At 44.2% G+C, this 23111-nt stretch overlaps 1 protein-coding gene across 1 annotated transcript in view; it reads right to left on the reverse strand.

Moving 5' to 3' along the window:
• The window catches only part of LOC308285651 (glypican-1-like), a gene marked incomplete at both ends in the record, with an annotated part of 185147 nt that overhangs the window by 68741 nt on the left and 93295 nt on the right, over positions 1-23111 (reverse strand). Inside the window, one exon of the mRNA XM_080726484.1 lies at positions 15015-15173. Within this exon, the coding sequence (XP_080582610.1) occupies positions 15015-15173 (159 nt within the window). The remainder of the gene's footprint in view (positions 1-15014; positions 15174-23111) is intronic.

A 23111-nucleotide genomic window follows, 5' to 3' on the forward strand; every position in this document is an offset into this window, starting at 1 on the left:
TTTTATAAGGTGGACCTGTGTCTGCCCTTAGTGCATAAGGCAGGCCTCGGTCTGTCAGGGTCTTTTTCTGTCTGAACACGCCCAGGCCCTGTGGGTCTGGGTCGGATCAGTCCTGAAAGGGGTCACGTCGGTTGACAGGACCTCCTTTCCGGGTGTGGTCGGTGTGCACGACAGTCTTGTCGGTTCATGACTTCTCGGGGAGTATATGAGTCCCAATGGGGGACCTTGTCTGGAGGTATGACAATAAACGTATAGGTTCCGAACGGAACCATGTTTATTTAATACCGGAGGACAAGGTCCCCCAGAATAAAGCCCCTCGGTTCGCTAGTTGCGGGCGCAGAGGTGCGGCTTTAGAGGAAGTTATGATAGCCCGCAGGGCTTATATACACTCGGGGGCGGTGCCCTCGTTTGTGATTGACAGCCCTACCGACAAATGATATTTCTCGTACGGGAGCTTATGAGTTTTACTCTGTTGCAGCGCCAGATGGCGCTGATATCCCAATGGGGGACCTTGTCCTCCGGTATTAAATAAACATGGTTCCGTTCGGAACCTATACGTTTTCGCTACTTCTGTGCGACGGCCTTGTATGACGAAGCAGGGCTTTACTTTGCGAAAAAAAAAGTACAAATCTGAAACTTGGAGATACAAGGTTTCTGCCCGACAGTGACGCTTTAATGGTTCAGGCAAAGAAAAGGAATATTTGCTGTATGACCATTTATAACCCCCCACCCCCCTTCCTTTTCCCTCTCTCTCTTACACACACGCACGCACGCGCGCACACACACACACACGCACACACACGCGCGCGCGCACACGTACGTACAGGCCAGGAGCCAGCTGTGTGCAAGCATGCAGCATCCTCTAATCTGTGGCTTGCTTGGTGGGTTCCTCCAGAATCCCTGGGCCTAAAAAGGCCTTGCCTGGCTGCGTTGGAACAGTAACACCCTACACTTAGCTGCATGGCGCTAGATAGCCCACACCCTGCTAAACACAGCCAGATGTGGAGAAGGGACAGACCCACTGGCTGACTGCAGGGCACACGCTTTTTGTTAGAGGATCCACTCGGGGGGCGTCGAATTGGGTATGGCAGGGGTATGCAGCTGCCATACCCTAGGTCCAGGGGGGGGGGGGAAATAAAAGTTACTTTTAAATATACAGATCCTTCTCAAAGAATGTGAATATTGTGTAAAAGTTAATTCTCTTGAAACTTTCATCTATTTCTAGAAACCTTCATATATTCTAGATACATTGGACATTCAGTGAATTATTCCAAACCTTTTTTTTTGTTAAATTCTTTTTTTTTTATGGCATACATCTCATGAATATCAAAAGTCCATATTTCAAAATACTACAATATTCATCATTCAAAACAAGGATTTATAATAGAGAAATGTCAGCCTTCTGAAGTCAGAGTTGCTTGAAGTCCAGTGGGAAGTTTCCGAAGTCGGTTATGACTCGGGGTGCTATGGCATCTGCTTTTTCATACAATATTCGAATTTTTCGAGAAGGATCTGTAAATCCATGAATGTCTCTTTGTCTGTCTGTGCTGCTTATTATGTTGTTAAATTACAGTAAAATAACTACAAATGCAACGTTTTACAAAATGGTCACTTTTAACAGGCCTATTCTTCACATCCTGACAAAATGGTATATTCCCAGGTTCCGCAGGTCAGCTGCACAGGTGCAATTCATTATTGTTAATTGTGGCACGTTTACTGACATGCCAAGTTTAGCTGCACTTGAACAACCGTTCCAGGCTGCCATATCCAGCACAAGAAACCGTAGAAACGGGGGGAAACATAGAATGTACTTCTTAAAATAAATGTATCATGCCTGTTGCTAAGGTATGGCAACGTGACTGGTGTCTTGCACGCGCGCGAAGGCGCGCGTGCAAGACACCAGTCACGTTGCCATACCTTAGCTTTTTCTGAACCGACGCCACTGGATCCTCTCAGGCTCGCTATGCTAGAAAATATTCTTTACTGCTACTTGCACTTATACCCTCGAGACTGAATTAACCATAATGTTCGCCCCTCGAGCCAAATAAATTAACCACATCTATGAATCCTAATGCCGCGATATTCTGGGCATGTCGTAATAGGCGTACGCTCTGCGAAAAAAAAAGTAGGCGAACAGTCTGAGAAGTTGGGAGAAGGTATTTGGCAAAAGTAGCAGATCTAAAATGCCTCGCAATTATGCAATGTGTTGTGTGAGCTTGGAGATTAGTTGTTTTAGCTTTTTTTTGATGTGCAACAAAATATATAAGGCAGGGGGTCTTCGACGTTTTCAGGCCAAGGACCCCTTAGTTGAGAGAGAGATGAAGCAGGGACGCCCACAATCTGTTCATAGATTCCGTATAGTTTCATTGTTTGACAGCACGATCATCAGTGTATTTTGGATTCACGTCAATTTGTGTTTTCAGATATTTAACCACTTGAACCGTCAATACTTAAAAAACTTGACCTTTCACCCTGTTCTTAAGTCTGCTCTTTTTCCCTTTTTAGCCGAAGACAGCTGATCTACAGTACAAGCTCACAACGCCTCGCAGCGCTTGTAGATCTGCTATTTTCTCCGAATATGGACGATAGAGTTCAATTGGTTAATATAAAAAAGGAGAAAAGAATTGTTTCTATCACACAAATATTTTGGAGGACCCCCTGTAGTAACTCTGAGGAGGACCCCCTAGGGGTCCCGGACCCCCTGTTGAAGACCCTTGATCTAGGGTTTAAGTGGTTCCAGTGCCTGGGGCTGGTGCTTAACTGTAAGCCCTTCTCTGACACCATGAGGGAGCAGGGGGAGGTTTTAGGTTTTGGTTTATTTCAGCAGTGGCTGTTTATCAAGGGCTGAGGCAGGAGTGAGGTCACGTCCCACTGGAATACAAACACCACGGCTCTCGCCGTCGTACTTTTTCTCACAGCAGTGACGGCTAAAAGCAACATGTATTTAGTAGGCCAGATCTGTAAGAGCCATGCGCGCTCCAGTTCTACCATCTGTCTTATCGCTTTGCCTCCCCTTCCCTTCAAAAAGAAGTGATCGTCACGTCGGTTATGACACATCTCGCCCTTCTCCTCCACTCCTCTCCTCTTTCACCCTTCTCCCATGTTCTCCCTTTCAACTCGGCCGTCAGCCCGTCCGATGGGGTGGGGGAAAGTGTTTTTTTTTTTTGGAATGAGCGATGGTAACTTTCTGTGCAAGTTCAAGAGGGGTTAACCGTTACACAATCGTCACGTCACATAACATCTGAGGAGAGGAGAGATGCACCTGTAATTTACAGGTGCACAACAAAACCTTCAGATCTCAATTTAACTCTGATAGTCGTGTCCATTTTTAACACTCTCAGCGCACTCTCATTACGACAAAAAGAAACAATATTCTCAAAGCACGCTGAAATTAGGGGTGATTAATATGCAAACATTTAGTTCCAATCGGTCCATCCAATGCAAATAAGGCTCACGAAAGGAAAGTCCAATTCATTAACACCAGCGGGAACAGCCACACGCTATTAGAGTGAAGGTTGTTAGCATCTTCAGAGAAGCACATTTATGATGGGTGTCACCCCCAGACATTATAGTGATCATGGCAGCAGGGATTGCAGCCAGGCGAAGACATCATCATGCAGATATTTCGACCCTCCAGTACAGGGGTGTAAAACTCACTTGACTCATGTACTGTATTATCTTTTGTCTGTATGCACTCACTCTCAACTCACTCATTTGTTCACAACGCACACTAGACATGCCGGGTTACGTTCTTGGGCCAACCCCAACCCTCTGATGCTGATTGATTTCAGACCTTGGACTAAACAGGAATTTGTCCACGGTATAATGTAATCTGCATTTCATCCTTTGTCGTGAGTACAGGTGATTTTAGCCTGCCTTGTCCAAACAACCAGTCATCGCACGCATACGAGTGCTTGCACGCCGAACACACGTATACGATTTTATAAAAAAATATCCATCCATTCCAACCGTAAAAGACCCTATCCCTCATCATGTTATGAGGGGGGGGGAAAAACAAGTTGCACAGGCATTGACGTTCCAATGAACAAGGCTGAAGTTTGTCCCTGGGTTGCACCAGTTGTAGACATAGAAATACAGAAACTAGATCCAGGCATAGAAATGGAGGAGAAAAGTGATACCGCTACCATTGTTGTTTATGTCTGCTCCAGATTTGAGACTAGCATTACGGGAGCTGCTGCTACTGTACAGACCCACACCACCCCTCATCTACTGCTTACAGAGCTCAGACAGGTAAAAGAATGAACGCTTGTTATGGCGCGGAGGATAAAAGAACGAGCGTTCTGCGGCGGCAAGAGAGTTGGGGCCAAAATTGCGATGGTCGAGTCCATTGGCTTGAACAAAATTAACCACTTTGTTGACTACAATGTCATATCACCGTTTTCAGGCTTAACGCCTCAGCACCAGCTCCACAAACAACACGGTGACAGTCAAAGATGCATCCGTACACACAAATAAATAGTGCGCCGCAAAGCCACCATATAGGAGGCTATACTTTGTATAATTGCAAATTGCACTCAGCTGTGGAACCTTATGGGAGCGTTTGCGCTGGCATATGTTTAGTTAAATCGTATCTTTTGTGAATCGGACCTGAAGTCAGGGCAGATAGTGAGTGCAAATGACTTAGCTATCACTAGCTATCATTATCATGGTGCTATCAGCACCCACAATCCATTCTTTTTGACTTTGCAATGGAGAGTTAAATTAACACGGAGTGATTTTTGATGTGTGTTTGATCCATAGAAGAAATATGGACAAGGAAGTGAGCCGAGATGTCACCCATTGGTTTCTACAGAGCCGTTTTGAAACCACTATTTAAGGTAATTCAAATCCACCATCTTGGAATTTTCGGTCGTGAAACGACCGCTATTGGCTGGAAGGGTAGCGAAGGTGGGTACAACTCAGTAGAACCAGTAGAAGCCCTAGAAGAATTACCATAATTTATTGTCTAATAAAAATAAAAATATTATGGGACATAATTTTGTCACCTTCTTAAACTAAGTAATTTTTGTACGTTTTTCAGGAAAAATAAATATATGATATTTCTTACATTGCACCCAAAACGTTTATAACAATGTATGACTATTAACTTAAAAATAACACTGTCTGACTGTCAGTCAGTAACATATTAAGAGGATTAAATAGGATTGTCATTGTATACTCGCCCCTGGGCTATTTGTAAAACTTAATAAACAGATTAAAAAAGAAACCTGATTTAGGCTAAATTATTTTACTGACTTATTTTTTTTTTGTTGCCTAAGTCACAAAACCATATGACTTCGGTCAATAAAATTGAATATTTTGGCCCAAGCCACAGGCAGAGAGGCCATTATACTAAAAGGGGCAGGAACAGCATGATCCTTTTCAATTAGGAGATGGGAGATTTTACCAGAGGTGGCCAGTGTCATTAGGCAAAAATATCCTTTTTCCTCAAGGCCATTAGTGTAAGAATGTGACTATTTACAAAAAGGCATATAAGACTTTCAACTAGAGACTGAAAGCATACAGTATTTCTTACAGTGTTTACTAAGGTAATTCAAATCAAGTAAAATCCGATCAAATATCCAGTGAGGTTAAAGGGCCAGTTCACCTCTGGGACAACCAGATCTTATTTTATTGTTGTTTGGGAAACGATCAACACAATCCTGAGTAATTGTTTGTGTTCAATCAAGATATTTTAGTATTTCAGCATGAATGATGATGCATTTTGCATATGATGCAGCATGATGACTCATATGATGCAAAATGCATCATCATTCATGCTGAAATACTAATATATCTCAAAACACAGATTGAACACAAAACATAACTCAGGATTGTGTTGATCTTGTCCCAAACAACAATAAAATAAGGTGAACTGGCCCTTTAATGGCATGAAATGTCTTCTGCCACCAGCAGGAGGGGAAATAGCGACACCTTCTTCTAGGCCATAAACTGCCGCCTGCAGAGTTTCCATTATTTCCGCACTGGCTTCATATCCAGCGAACGGAAACTTTGCCGCCTGGTTTGGTCTGAAAGGTCGAGGCAAGTAACAGCAGGAGCTGAACCTTTCTGTCACAAAACTGGCAGCAAACAGCTCATGGTATGTGGACAGGTTAACGAGTGACAGCCTCGGAATGACCTGCTTCCTCTGAGTACATGAGTTAGAGAGCTCTGTGCTTCCATGACGCGCGAGTGTGCGCGGGCGTATTGGATGCACATCATTAGATTGTTTAGATAGCTGAGTGCTGTTTGACTGCGTTCTGCCTTGTTTACCGTCTCTCGCTGTGCTAAATGAGGTGTTTCCCCCCGAACAACGCCAACGTTCCAGGACCTTAAGATGACATAAACGAACTTGGACAGAATGTGTATGCCTTGGACAGGTTCTTTTGGTGCGTGCGTGCGTGTGTGTGGGTGTGTGTATGTGCCTGCCTGCCTGCCCCGTTTATTTGTGTGTGCGTGTCCTTCTGTGTGTTTTGGCAGAAATGAGCCAAAGTATCCCTTTGGCATGCAAATGACACACAGTAGAAAGGGACCACGAGAGAGAGAGAGAGAGAGAGAGAGAGAGAGAGAGAGAGAGAGAGAGAGAGAGAGAGAGAGAGAGAGAGAGAGTTAACAAACGTCACTCAGCCACTTACACTTATCACAATGAATTGGGAAAAGGTCAAGCTAACTAGCCGAGCCCCGATCCCCCCGGCTGACAGATCCATTGTCACACTCTGGCCAAGGGGAACTAGTGCAGCCGAGAGACAGATGCTCAGGCCCTCTGCTATTAACCGGAGCAGGTCATTAAACACAAATAATCGCCTCAGTGTTCTGATGGTCCAGTGACTAACTCACTCTGTCTCGCCCTCCCACCCCTTCTGTTTTTCTCTATCTCCTCTCGCTCTCCCGAGTCTCCCTCCGCGCGTAAACTGTAAACATCGCAATCAAGAGGCTGAGCTGACCTTCGTTCCTGTGATGCAATAGCTCTTTGGCGTCTCAACGGCGACCGGCTCTGATGATGTGCGTCTGTAGCGATACACAAACAAGTCGTTTCTTTTGCAAAAAACGTACACACACACACACACGGTATGCGCGTTACGGCGCAGTGCCGCTCAATTTGCCAGACAATTAAAATGCCATCCCGCGCTCAACAAACCGAGCGGGGGTGCGTTTCAGTTCAACAAGATTTTGGAATTGCGATTAGACTTGGGGTCGTGGCTGCGGTACATGGGAGCTTCAGTTACACGTTGGTGTCAGATTAATTTTCGGGGGGAGAAAAAATAAATACACCCCCCCCCCACACACGCACACACACACACACACACACGCACACATTCGATTCAGTTGGCTGAATTCAAATGGGATCAACGTCTGCCACGGAGCGGCCCCGCGATAATGAATACAATCTCTGGGTCTAACGTCACACTCCGTAACACTTTCTCTCCCATAACCCTTCCAATCTCCTTTGCATCAACCTGCCTTCCAGTACACTGTGTGCTTATAACAAGGCTTTAACTTGCGTCATCATGGCTCTACCAGCGCTGAGTTATGACATACTGCAGTTCAGATTCCTCATTAGTCCAGAGAGAGGTTACGTAAGACTTTGACTTATAGTAAATCCCCCATGGTCTTCCGTGTGTGTGTGTGTGTGTGTGTGTGTGTGTGTGTGTGTGTGTGTGTGTGTGTGTGTGTGTGTGTGTGTGTGTGCGTGTGTGTGTGTGTGTGTGCGTGCAAGCTCAAAAGTGGGCGAGCGCAAGTAAACCCACCGTCTGCCAAGATGGGTCACAGCTGGCAGGCCATGTCTTCTATCGATCATGCTATAATGGCCTGTGATATATCATGTTCTAATACTTTAAAGGGGCTGTGAGTGAAATGTGTTTGTTAACACTTTTCCCTGCCCGACCAAAACGAACGAAATTCCTTGCAAGGATCAGTCAGCAAAAAAAAAAAAGATCTTCCTCTCTTCTTCTTCTTCTACTTCTTATTCCAAATGATCAGCGTGTTAGCGGCTAAACCGGAAATACTTGACCGCTTTCCAGGTCATGATAGCTGTTTTTAGCATAGCAACACAGTATAAACAGGAGCGTCATCTCAGCCACTGTATAGGTTGTATTTTCATTCAGAAAAAAAGTTGACGTGGGGTGGGCATATAGAGAGCATGCCGTGCGCTTATATCGATGTGCACGGATCGCGCACGCGGAGCGCCTCGTGGGAAGGACGTTTTCGCTCAAATTCGCTATTGCAGGTCAATGGAGAGATGCAGCTTCAACAGCGCGAGTACAAAATCACCGACACCGTTTCAGCGAAACGATAGACATGTAGTTGGTGGTCTCTCTGGTGGTCTTATAATGAATGTTGTTTCAGATCATAAGGTATATTCCTGAGATAATAGAAGTTCCCCAGCTAAACCACCGCACAGCCATTTCTGGGAGGCTGGGAAAGTGTTCAAATAAGTGTTAAATGGCTCTATGCTGCCATGGTGAACATTGCTAGAGTGTTCAATAACGGGGCTCTCTCCAGCTCTTTAAACCATTTAAGGCCTAAAATTATTGAATGCTTTAACCAGTGAAAAATAGCAGATATACAAGCTCACAGCGCGGCACCGAGTGCCGCGCTGCGAGCTTGTAGATCTGCTCTTTTTGAAAAAGTCGTGAAAATGTGTGCAAATCTTTGGATATATGTATATTCAAAGTGAACGTTTGTAACTCAAATTTTGCTTCTGGGTGGTCCCTGGAACTAAATATTTTGAGATGAGGGGTCCGTGGCCAAATAAATATCATTTTGGGGGTCCTTCACATGAAAAGGTTTGAGAACCACGGACATAGTAGTCTCTCAAGAACAGACTAACTGAGCTCCAGTTAAGTGAAAAGGACCTTTTCATTGACGATGGCTGGCCAGATTGATTACATAGAAACATATGTTTTTTCAAAAAAATCTTAGAAGGATTCAAAAGACACTTATAGAATCGGGTCTTAATTCAAATTTTCGTGATTTTTCAAAAATAGCAGATCTACAAGCTCGCAGCGCGGCACTCGGACTCGGTGCCGCGAGTGCCGCGCTGCGAGCTTGTATATCTGCTATTTTTCAATAGTTAAAGCATAAAATAATGATACACAAAATGTGTGTACCCGTTCTAAATGGGTTAATAAACAACACATACATTTTCAGGTCGGTATAGCAAGGAGAGAGACCTCATACGGATTACAGGATAAAACAAGTGAAATTGGAGGTGATGAGACAAGGAAGTGAGCAGACAAAATTGGAAGTGGAACGCCATAAAGATTTAAGCTGCTAAATTGGGTACTCTCTCCCGACTGGATGAACCTGGCGGCACGCCTGAAAATGTATTTAATGTTTATTAAAGATCTGGAGAGGAAGAGAGACACCAGAACAAACACTTTACACTAGGGCAGCAAGGGTCTTCAACAGGGGGTGCGGGATCCCTAGATGGTCCTCAGAGTTACTACAGGGGTCCTCCAGTGTGATAGAAACCTTTTTTCTCCTTTTTTATACCTTTTTTCTCCTTTTATATATTAACCACTTGAATGCTATATAGCGTCCATATCCGGAGAACTTTAGCCAAAAATAGCAGATCTACAAGCTCACAACGCCTCGCGCTGTGAGGCGTTGTGAGCTTGTAGACCGGCTATTTTTTGGCAAAGAGCTTTGGTGTAGAGGGGAAAAAGAGCAGACTAAGTACAGGGTGAAATGTCAAGTTAAGTATTGACGGTTCAAGTGGTTAAATATGTATCTGAAAACACAAATTGGCATGAATCCAAAATACAATGATGTGCTGTCAAACAATGAAACGATATGGAATCAATTAAAAGTTTGTGGGGGTCCCTGCTTCATTTCTCACTCAACTAAGGGGTCCTTGGCCCGAAAACTTTGAAGAGCCTGCACTAGGGTCTACCTGGAGGGTGGGAAATGGATAGAGGGACAGAGGGGTTTGTCTTTGGTTAAGAAACTATGTCCTGCTCGAGTTATACAAGCCTCTAACAACGAATAATAGGGGAAGTATTCTGTATATGTTGGCAAAGCACTTTTAAGTATTCCAAAATGCAGGTTAAAGACTAAAGGAGATTAGTCTTTTGCTATCAGAGCTCCTACGCTTTGGAATGCCCTGCCCTTGGAGATCAGGCTCGCTGATTCGGTCCCTTGATTCAAATCCCTGCTTAAGACTCACTTTTATAGATTCAATTAATTTGAATTCATCCATGTTTTGATCTGTCTTCTTGTATCCACACGCGTATTCTGCTTCATGTGACGCACTTTTATAAAACGGTTGAAAGACTGTGGTATACAAATAAACTTCAATCTAAGTATAAAACCTTTTTGGCAAGTGAGAACGGGCCAAGATAAGACAGGAACAAAGCAACAGAATTACTAAAAATAAGGAAGCTGTCTTTTACTTCTTATAAACAACTGTGAGATCTCTATCCAATTTCACATAGCAGGAAGTGTTTGGAAGTTGAGACAGAGCATCAACATAATCTGTTCTATTTAATACACAGACACAGTACAACCACCTTTATCAGCTTGGCGATACAGTAGATCACAACCTGTATTTTGGACAATGTTGTAAGTATATCACGTTCTGTTCACCCCACATCTCTGTGATTGTTAAGACTTCATTAGATGTGCCAATATCTTTATCTATCAGAAAAGAGATGAGATCCGAGCACTCGAGGAGTTTAAAATAAAACAAAGTTTATTGTCTAAAAACCTACATGTTTCGACCTTGCGGTCTTCATCAAGGCAAAGAATTAGTTCTTTGGGATCTCGATTAGGGAGTCTTACTGGTAGTAAACTGCGATCGCAATAACAGGTTCTGTATCCGGAGTGACGGCACTGTTGTGCTGTGTTGTCAATCGTGACAGTCTAAGTCTTAATATTGATGACATTGGGACAGGGATCTCCATATATGGGCATAAAACGTATGTTAATTAGTTAAGAAAAACAGGGCCTTGGCGAGTTTGGGCCTGGGTTTGATGCCTGGGGATCTCCATATATGGGCATAAGGGGGTACCCTAACAGGGCATCATCAGGGAATGTCCATACTGTATATGGACATTTTATTTATTTTATCCTTTATTAATATATCCAATATATGGACTTAATATTAAGGTTTTCGGGGGAAGGTAGGGTGTAAATCAGAGAATACAATATACGTGTATGTTATGCCCATACATGGAGATCCCTATCTGAACCAGCCACACAGATATGGGCAGATATATGAACTTTCAGTGACAAGGGAACCAACCAATAGACTGTAAATATATGTACTGACTGACTGACTGACTGACTGACTGACTGACTGACTGACTGACTGACTGACTGCCTGACTGACTGACAGACTGACAAGCTGCGACATTTCTCATGGTATACTGCGACCTTGGGTCGCAACAAACCCCTGCTCAGTGCACACATAAGTGTGGGGACCCGGGGGCCTCCTGGTGCGAGTGGTCCCCCCGGGGGTCCACAGGGAACATGGGCCACACTTAAGACACAGACACAGGCGACGGGCGTTCAATGCACTACAACTGCAGCAGATATATTCTCTTACCGTCTTCTCTAAGCAGGGGCGTCACACCAAATTCTGGGCCCTGGGTATAAGGATTCACTGCGGGCCCCCCATGAATGTTAACTATTGAAAAATAGCAGATATACAAGCTCACAGCGCGGCACCAAGTGCCGCGCTGCAAGCTTGTAGATCTGCTATTTTTGGAAGAATCGTGAAAATGCGCGCAAGAAACTTATATGTTTCTATGTCATGTGAAGGACCCCGAAGATGATATGTATTTGGCCACAGACCCGCATCTGAAAATATTTAGTTCCAGGGACCCCCCAGAAGCAAAATTTGAGTTACAAATGTTCACTTAAAAAATACATATATTCAAAGATTTGCACACATTTTCACGACTTTTCAAAAATAGCAGATCTACAAGCTCGCAGCGCGGCACTCGGTGCCGCGCTGTGAGCTTGTATATCTGCTATTTTTCAATAGCTAATGTTACTAGGGCCCCTCCACCTTGGGCCCTGGTAACTCAGTCCCACTTTCCTACCCCTTGTGACGCCCCTGTCTCTAAGCATCTGCTGACTAATGGGCTGAGAGAGACCATTTAAGTGTCCATTTAAGCAATATTACAACAAGAGGGTGTGGGTTATTGTGATGATTGGCTCGCCTGCGTTGCAGCCGGAACGAGCTGAAGGTGAGATCCGCAAATGGCAAGAAGCCATTTCAATCCCATTGAAAAACAGAATCCACCTTCATATTTAGATTTAAACTTTGAAGTCAGAGAAGGTCATAAAAATGTACTGCAAATCCCCTGAAAAAAACAAATCCCCTGCAGGACATGTGAAGTTTTTTAAATGACACATCTGTTTGTACGCACCCAGCACCCGCGTTATGGTCACCGCGGGTGCTGCAGGTAACATGCTGGTAGAATTTAGGAAAGATTTGTTTCAAGTCAGTCAGTCCGGTTTTAGTCGCCTAAGCATAATATAATTGCTCAAATATGGTGTTCCACACTGACATCATCAGTATGTTATCGGTGTGGACAAAATATGAAGTGACATACTTATATGGGATCAGGTGAGAGTACGTCTGATCCTCTCAGACTATTGCAGCCTTGCCCAAATATGGAGTTATTGTGTCATGATCATTCCACTGTACCAATATAAATGTGCATATCTCCTTGAATGGACCGTTCTGTCTGTGACGTCAGTTACTCTATGTGTATCCATACATGGAGATACTAGTAAAATGCCTCAGTGCGACATGCGGCGAGGTGGATAAAGGTTTAAACCACTCCTCTCAACCCGATTGAAAATTACTTCTTACTGAACCGTAGTGGACCAGTCCCTTCAGATTGAGGTGTTTAGCTGAGGCATGATTGATTCTATTAGTGGAATTAGTGTCCATGTAAATGGTAAAAAGGATGTGGTCAATCAATCAATCAATCGAACAAACAAACAAACAAACAAACAAACAAACTGTTTCTATCATTTAACAGGCTCAATACAAATGCCATTTTCAATCATATCTGGTGGGATAATGTAAGTACATTCAAATAAAATCAGACTTTGCTTGTCCCATGTGAATGTGTATAAATCACAGACAGGGGTCATTCCTAAATTACGAGGTCCCCACATAATACTAGTCCTGTGCAAATAATGCTTTTTAGGCTTGGTGTGACATAAGTCGCTGCTATATTGGCAAGCGGTATACAGTATACAGTATGGACTAAACCTTGTACTATACTATACTACTCACATTATGTGTGACCTAGAAAACATGTCTCACTGAGGAAAAAGTGTCCCTGGACACAAACAGTAGTTTCACATCAACCCTACTCATTACCCTAATCATTTATGTCTAGAGGGCTTTCTTACCTTTAAAAGTACTTATTTGCTCCCCCAAAGAACGGTGCGGGTGTTATTTTTCAAACAATGCAATATGGTCCATTTTGGGTCCATCTGCCCTACCCGACCAGAGAGATGAGGATGAACTCTCATCTCTCCCAGGACTTCCACAAGCACAAGTCCCGCGAGAGACGAGATTTCAACGTGAGTTCAAAGTTCATGGCTTCGCGACTTTTAGGCTTAAATTCTCCTATAAGGCCTAACACAGGGGTCTTCAACAGGGGGTCCGGGACCCCTAGGGGGTCCTCAGAGTCACCACAGGGGGTCCTCCAAACCAGTAAGACTCCCTAATCGGGAGATAAGCGACCGTAGGTCACTTATCTCCACAAATAGGGCAAAAATGTGTTTTGCCAAAATCTTCCTGATCCATGTTGATGACATGAGTGTAGACATACTGTGTAGTGATTTTCGTGATTTTAGGGCAAAATCTGTAGGAGCAGTGTCCAAAAATGTGTTTTAAAAAATCGGCCTGGAGGTGGCGCTATATGGGAGAGATTCATGTTGATGGGATGAGTGTAGACATACTGTGTACCGATTTGCGTGATTTTAGGGCAAAAATTGTAGGAGCAGTGTCCAAAAATGTGTTTTGCAAGAATCGGCCTCATGGTGGCGCTAGAAGAGGGCCATGTGAGAAATGAGGGGTGGGGTCTCCGCGCCGGCAAGGCGGACGAATAGGTACCGGCCCCGGCTGTCCCGGTCGCTCCTAGCCGGAGTTACGGCATTTTATGTGAGCTGCAGTGTAGGGGGTCCTCCACTGGGGGCGCCACCACTTTTGCATCCGTTCTGGAGCACCAGGAGTCGGTGGTCCCCGGGAATTCCCCGTGAGCAGCCCCGTTGGGGTGGTCATTTGGTCAGTTTAGCACATTTGGTCATTTTTTACATCTGGGGGTCCCCCAGGGACCTGGGGGTCCCTGGAGCTCCGGGGGTCCTTGGAGGTTGTAGTTTGGCAGGTAAGGAGTGTGTGTGCAAAATTTGGCATGGATCGGGGCAACGGTTGCGGAGATATGAGCAGGGCAAGAGTGTGACGTGTGAGGTGTGACAGACAGACAGACTGACTGACTGACTGACTGACTGACTGACTGACTGACTGACGGACTTACACTTTGTGCAGGGTTTGATAGTAAATGCGACCTACGGTCGCAATCACCACTTGAACCCTAGCATCCAGATTCTGAAAACCTTAGCCAAAAATAGCAGATCTACAAGCTCACAACCCCTCGCAGTTGTGAGCTTGTAGATCAGCTAATTTCGGCAAAGAGGTTTTGTAGAGGGGGAAAAGAGCAGACCAAGTACATAGTGAAAGGTCAACTTTAGTAAGTATTGACCGTCCAAGTGGTTAAATAAATATCTGAAAACACAAATTGACATGAATCCAAAATACACTGATGCCGTCAAACAATGAAACTATATGGAATCTATGAAAAGGTTGTGGGGGGTCCCTGCTTCATCTCTCTCTCAACTAAGGGGTCCTTGGCCTGAAAATGTTGAAGACCCCTGGCCTAATGCATTCATATCTGGCTTCTTATTCTCAAACTCAACACACACACACACACACACACACACACACACGCGCCCGCACACACACACACACACGTGCGCTCACTCACCGTCGAAGGCCTTGTACTGTCCGGTGAGCGAGGTCTGCAGGGCGCGTCCGGCTTCTTTAAGCAGACCTTCCATCTCCCTGCGACTCAGACTGGCCAGGCTGTCCTCCATGCCGCTGGTACAACAGGTGTACCCTTGGGGACAAATACGCAGGTGCTCCCCTGGAGATGAGAGAAAAGCAAAAAAAACATCATGACATTTTACTTGACGATTAATTGTGTTTTTGGCATTTAAACATTGGAACATATGTCTCGTCTAAGTCTCAAGCCATGAATCCCCCCTCAAAGCCCGGGGGAACAATGCCCCAAAGAGCAAATCACACAAGTCACCTTTTACAGCTTTCGCAGCACTAAGACAATGACACAGGCACAGCATTTGACATTTGACTAAATTAATAGAGTTACGTTTGGAGTCTGACTGCCACTGTGTGTATACCGTAGATGTCTGCGTTGTCTTTTTTCTCTTTCCTATCACCAGTAAGACTCCCTAATCGGGAGATAAGCGACCGTTGGTCGCTTATCTCCACAAATAGGCCAAAAGTTTGTTTTACCAATTATCAAGACATACGGGCAGTTGACAGTTTGCCATGGTTACTCATTGAAGTTGAATCTCCATATATGGAGATAACCTACGCATCACACTAAGTCTGACCTCACCAGCCCATATTTGGGCATGAGCAACTTATGTCTCCATATATGGAGATATGATGACATCACACAGTCCTCAGCCGATGATGTGGCGTGATGTCATACAATACACAAACGAGCCCTACAGTATAAAGGGGCAATTCTTGCCAGGAAAGAAGCATTTCTTCGACTCAGACCTTATCGCCAGGGTTGGCTTATAGCAGCTGTCGGTAGGACCATATATGGATTCTGTTAGTGTGGATCTCCTAACAGGGCATCATCTGGGATACAATCCCTTTTATGCCCATATATGGAGATCCCTAACAGAATCCCTTTCATGCCCATATATGGAGATCCCTAACAGAATCCCTTTTATGCCCATATATGGAGATCCCTAACAGCATCCCTTTTATGCCCATATATGGAGATCACTAACAGCTAACAGAATCCCTTTTATGCCCATATATGGAGATCCCTAACAGAATCCCTTTTATGCCCATATATGGAGATGAGAGAGTGTTTTTTACTGGTGATTCAGTCAGAGTGTATGAAAGGGTGCGCTCGTTTTATTGTCCACGACATTGCAAGCGGCGCGAAGGCCAGCGGACCTTGGTCCTGCTCTTCGCCCCCGAGCGCCGCAGGCGCGAGTGGCCGCGAAGAGCGGGCCAGGGCCGCGCGGCCGGCGGAGCGCCGCGCGAGTTACGAAGCCGTGGTGAATGCAGTCGTTATATTTATGCCCAGGCCGTAAGGCCTGGGCAAGCCCACGATAAACGCCCGCGCAGTCCGGTGCGCATTTCCGAACGCACCCTTTCCCCACACTCGGACTGAAACACCAGTAAAAAACACCATCCCATATGGAGATCCCTAACAGAATCCATTTTATGCCCATATATGGAGATCCCTAACAGAATCCCTTTTATGCCCATATATGGAGATCCCTAACAGAATCCCTTTTATGCCCATATATGGAGATCCCTAACAGAATCCCTTTTATGCCCATATATGGAGATCCCTAACAGAATCCCTTTTATGCCCATATATTATGGAGAAATCCCTGCTCTGAGTATCTGACATCAGTGTGATGTCACCTGTTTATGCCCATATATGGAGATCCCTGCTCTGCGTATCTGGTTGCTATGGTAAACAGTTGGTTGCTAGGGTAAAAAAACATGGTTGCTATGGTAAACAGTTGGTTGCTAGGGTAAACAGTTGGTTGCTAGGGTAAAACCATGGTTGCTAAGGTGGTTGCTAACGTACACTAACAGACCAGCAACAACAGACTGTTGCCACAGCAACGTACACAAAGGTTTGTGTACACATGTGGTGTGATGTCATACTGATGCGGAGATATGAGCAGGGCAAAGGTGTGACGTGTGACGTGTGACGGACGGACGGACGGACGGACGGACGGACGGCCGGTGGAGGTTTTCATAGTAAACTGCTCCCTGACGGTCGCAATTATTGTTGTTGCCTTCATGTTACTATTCTGTTACAATATCCGAGAAGCAAAACAAAGTATTTCTTTACTCATATGTACAGTAGCTGTATACAAGATGTAAAAGAATGTTTAAGGTGCATTTTATATAGCACATTTATCCAAAGAACTTTACAATGATTGTGCATTACATTCACCCATTCACACCCAGATTCATAAAATACTGTATATTTTCATGATCAGTCAATCGGATTGTGAATGAATGAATGGTATATTGTCGTTAAATCATGTATCACCAGTATTTGGGGGCCTACTTGCTAGATCCTATACTTGCAAGATCCTCAATCTGTGGGCCCCAGGACCACAGATTGAGGGAACCGTTGGCGTAGAACACATGCAGATAAACGTGAACTGAGGGTGATGGAGGCAGCCGGCAAGCATGGTGAAGGATTTTACAGCCATGAACTCCTTGGCAGGCGGGCAGGCTGGCTGTCTGGCTGGCAGCGGTGGGAAAAGTAGTCAAATGTTTTACTAAAGTATCAATGCTGCAGTGTAGAAATACTTTTGTTACAAATAAAAGTCGGGAATTCAAAATGTACTTGAGTAAAAGTACAAAAGTATTGGTATCAAAATCAAAAAAGTACCAAAAGTAGGAAGTACTCATTATGCAGAATGTCCCATTTAAGGTTTTCAAATGTATACAAATCTACAGTATAGAGGGTATGCGCATGCATAAAGGGAATGGCAAATCGAGTGGCAAAAAGTTAGTGGCAAAGTGAGTTTAATGTTGTTTAACGTTGTTTTATGTAATCAGATGGGAGAATTTTTCTGTTTGGATCTATGGGCTGTCAAGGCCAGAAAGTGTTTTGCCACTTAGTAGGCTTTCCCGAATGACTTCCGGGTATGATGATGATGTCACGCGCATACCCTCTATTGAAAATAACAAAGCTACAAGCTCACAATATGCGTAGCGATTTGAGCTTGTAGAGTAAAAGTACAATATTTGGATCCGAGATGTGGTGGAGTAAAAGTAGAAGTCCAGGAAATTGGAAATACTCAAGTAAAGTAAACCTAATGCTTTGGCATCATTTTGTCCAATTTAACCTCAAAATTACAGTACTTAACTCTTTCTCAGCCTGAACGCACATATACGCATTATTGCGCAAGACGGCCCAGCCTGGTCGCACATATACGCACTAGGTGATTAAAAACGAAAAAAAAAATGATAAAAAAAAAAATATCGGCACACCTTTTTTATCACCAGATCGGCTTACCCAACATATCGGCACACCCCATCTGCGTGCAAGGAGGAGGGGGGAGGGCCCAGAGGGGGATGGGTGTTTTTTTCTCATTGACTTACTGTGTACACAGCAGCCACTAGCTTAGCAACATTGACGGAGCCGATTGAAACGAAAATGCTTGGAGTTACGGTACATACCGAGATCATTGATTGTGACCACATTGACGTGCACGAAACGCGCACGCGAAGCTTCCCGGGGGGGAGAAGGCTCCGCCAAATCGCCACTATATTCCAATGGGGAGCTAGAATCTTCGCTGGTAAGTAAACATTAACCGACGAAAACAAAACAAAAAGAGACACGTGGGATGTGAAGATGTGCCGATGGCCTGAATGAATGAATGCACTCTAGATCATAATACAATAATAAAAATTCCCGGCTAATCTGAGGACAAGCCATTTTAGCGGAGACTGGGAAAGAGTTAAGTAAATGTACTTAGTTACTTTCTACGAGGGCTGGCTGGCTGGCTGGCTGGCTGGCTGGGGGAGAAGCCTGCCTCTCTGTCTGCATGGCGGGATGTGGAGGAACTCTGTGGCTCTGAGAGCAGTGGAGCGAGAGAGGGCATCCACTCCCCTACAGCCTTAATAAGCGCTTCTGGCTGACGCTGAGGGTCTGTGCATGTGATCACACACACACACACACACACACACACACACACACACACACACACACACACACACACACACACATGCGCGTGGGCCGTGCACACACAGACATACAGTGCACACGCACTCAGACAAACCAGGGAAGGTGGAAGAATGTGTCCTTGCAAACTTCAAAGGGAGCGCAAAAGATAATGGACACCTTCAGATGTTTACAAACTATAGTCCATATCTAGCGAACAATACCAGATGCTTTTCAAAATATAATTATGTGGAAAGGACTTCACTGAAAAGGCGGCTGTTCGGTTAGCAGAATGTTTATGAAATGAATTGAATAAACATGGTTCACTAAGTTGAGGAAGTTGCCAGTTCTACAAACAGTACTGCACTAATGTACTTGGTAGAACATTGGTCTATAAATGTACATTGTAAATGTCTAGTGTTCAAAACAGCTTGTAGTTAAACGTTACATTTAATGTGTATGGGTTTCCCTGTATGGAACTTGATTGGGTTGGCTGGGAAGCAGCCTGAAGTAGAGCTTAACAGTCAATGACTCAAGCAATAGCTGACACTGAGATACCTGAAAATACGTTTTTAATACTTCTCTTCAGAAGGTGAAATTGACAATGGCTCAGTCACTACAAACATCAGCAGCACCACAGGTGCTGGAAGTGGAGGATATGGTCGTACATACACCCTCCAATCACATACACCCACAATTCTACACAGCCTATTTATAAGCAAACCCAGGCTCATTATTTTCTTCATGTTCGACGTCTCTCGCCATTACCACAAATGACAGCTCCTCAGTGACTGAAATGCCAGCCTCCTCCTTGCATTCACCATGCCACTCTATGTGGGTGCATGCGAGTGTGTATTATACATTGTAACAGGCTCAATTGTAGGACAGACGACAGCCAAGGTTTTGAAATCACAAGGTTCTGTATTCCCTGAGCTGTCTGCATACAGAGAACAGAGTTACACAAGGGAGAACACATAGTAATGTTCTGTCTGAACAGTGGCTTCCCAGTGCTTCAATTAGCTCAATTCACAACAGGTGTGCACTGCAGTCAGTCACACCTAGTTCTGAGACCGCTTAGAATCGGCCATCACCCATCCCGCTTTCATGTTCTTTAACCCATTTAGGCCTGAACACATTATGACGCAATATTTTATGCTTTAAATATAAAAAAAATAGCAGATATACAAGCTCACAGCGCGGCACCGAGTGCCGCGCTGCGAGCTTGTAGATCTGCTATTTTCGAAAAATCGTGAAAATTAGAATTTTGACCCGATTCTATAAGTGTCTTTTGAATCCTTCTAAAGTTTGACATGTTTCTATGTCAGCAATCTGGCCAGCCATCGTCAAAGAAAAGTTCCTTTTGACTTAACTGGAGCTCAGTTAGTCTGTTCTTGAGAGACTACTATGTCAGTGGTTCTCAAACCTTTTCTTGTGAAGGACCCCCAAAATTATATTTATTTGGCCACGGACCCCCATTTCAAAACATCTAGTTCCAGGGACCACCCAGAAGCAAAATTTGAGTTACAAACGTTCGCTTTGAAAACACATATATTCAAAGATTTGCACACATTTTCACGACTTTTTCAAAAATAGCAGATCTACAAGCTCGCAGCGCGGCACTCGGTGTCGCGCTGTGAGCTTGTATATCTGCTATTTTTCACTGGTTAAAGCATTCAATAATTTTAGGCCTAAATTAATATCTGCATATCTTTAGGTTCCACCGTACGAGGGGTTGTGAGCTCCAGTTTTGACTAAAGGCCTGTCCATACTTTCTCCGAAATGTTTGTTGACTTGGACTTTCCGACGTGCAAATTTCCGAACTCTCATTAGGTCTAATGCTTTTCAGAAGTCGCGAGTGACGTCATTTTGTAGTCGAACCGGACCTTTTGACCGAAAAGGGAGGTTTCGGGCTTAAATCTGGTATTTCTACAGAATGTGTATAATGTGCATAAAGGAAGCAAACTCTTCTTCACCATTTGGACACGGCTGGTGAATGGGAGCGTGATTCTGGCGCAGGCTGACAACCTGATTAGGCAGGAGTGCATCTCTCCATTCCGAGATGTCTCCTTTCCGACATGTCTCCATTCCAACACTATCTCTTACCCTAACCCTAACCTTAACCTCTATGGAAGTGTTGCCAATAGACCATATTCACACCGCAGCCATCTTGGATCACATGACTTCCTGGAGTAGCAGCCTGCATTACAAACCATTGTGAACAATGGAGCGATGGTCCCAAAATATGAGTTCTATTCAACCAATTTCTTTTTACCAAATTGACAAATGGGCAGATGACAACATCAACATCCCCAAAAGGATTAAATAGAAGGGTATATTCACAATATTCATTGTAGTTAGGTTGCAGTGTTACTCTGTACAAAGACTTGCTACAGTATGCAGACTAGTGCTTGCTCTGCCATCATGTAGTTAATAATACTGTATCGTGATTTTTGCATATTAATCAGAAACAATCTAACAACAAATAGTTAAAATGATAGTGGAGCAAGCACTGCACAGATAGCAAGTCTTTGTACACAGTAAGGTTGCAACCTAACTACCATGAATATTGTGGATGTACCCTTCTATTTAATCCTTTTGGGGATGTTGATGTTATCATCTGCCCATTTGTCAATTTAGTAAAAAGAAATTGGTTGAATAGAACTCATATTTTGGGACCATCGCTCCATTGTTCACAATGGTTTGTAATGCAGGCTGCTACTCCAGGAAGTCATGTGATCCAAGATGGCCACGGTGTGAATATGGTCTAGAAGAAGTCACTGTCGGAGTGGCGACATGTCGGAATGGAGAGTGCCCCCAATTAGGCAGTGGTGGTTGTATCCCTGTCACCATGCACTGTTTTTAATGCATGTCCATTGTGAAATAGCCATCTAATAATGTCTTTTTAACTTTTTTTTTTAAGTTTTTCTTTTGTTGTACCTCCTAAACTGTTGTTTAAAAGACCCTATATTCCACCTAGCACGGGGGTCAGCAACCCGTGGCTCTAGAGCCGCATGCGGCTCTTTAGCGCCACCCTAGTGGCTCCCTGGAGCTTTTTCAAAAATGTATGAAAATGGAAAAAGATGGGGGGCAAAAATGTGTTTTTGTTTTAACAATTTTTTATCGTCACTGTCGGGCAGAAACCTTGTAACCTTGTATGTTTTTTTTTTCACAAAGTAAAGCCCTGCTTCATCATACAAGACTGACGCACAAAAGTAGTGAAAACAGCCGATCTACAAGCACACAACGCCTCGCGGTGCGAGGCGTTGTGTGCTTGTAGATCTGCTGTTTTCACTAGTTTAGTACATTTTTTAAATGATAAATACAAAACGAAGTTTTGGACATACAAGGTTTCCACCCGACAACGGCGATATATAAGGCTTTTATAATGTTTTGCGGCTCCAGACAGATTTGTTTTGTTTTTTTTTGGTCCAATATGGCTCTTTCAACATTTTGGGTTGCCGACCCCTGACCTAGCACCTCAAATCCTGGATGGTAACGTTATGTGAGTCCCAAAAGTGCACTGTGCAGCGACAGGCGAGGTCACGGAGGGAGGTACGCGGGTGCAGAGCCACACAGCCCCGATTCAATGCATATCATCATTGCCATGAACGGGTGCAACGGGATGAGAGTGTCCCAAATGAAACATTTATGAGAACGCCAGAGGAACTGTTCTTTCATATCATTTGAATTTTCAGCTCTAAAATTATACACACACGCGTGCCGCGCGCACACACACACAGAACAGAGAGAGTGAGAGAGAGAGAGAGAATCGTATGAAGCAATGATAAAATGGTTCAAATTGAAAATGGAAGAAAATTATACATCCAAGCGGCTAGGAAATTGAGGGTATACTTTCTCAAAGTGACATTCATCTGAAGGGCCACGAGAGCGAATTATCACGTGTCAATCATATTCTTTAAGAATTCCGAATATACGGAAAAGATATTTCACCCTTTCAAGCATTAATCTGAACATTTTTGAAGTCTTCCCACTCATCTCCATATTATGCATACCCCCCACCCTACACACACACACACACACACACACACACACACACACACACACACACACACACACACACACACACACACACACACACACACACACACAGAAACA

Source organism: Nannobrachium achirus, assembly GCF_963921795.1.
Source record: "Nannobrachium achirus genome assembly, chromosome: 5".
Classification (NCBI taxonomy): Eukaryota; Metazoa; Chordata; class Actinopteri; order Myctophiformes; family Myctophidae; genus Nannobrachium; species Nannobrachium achirus.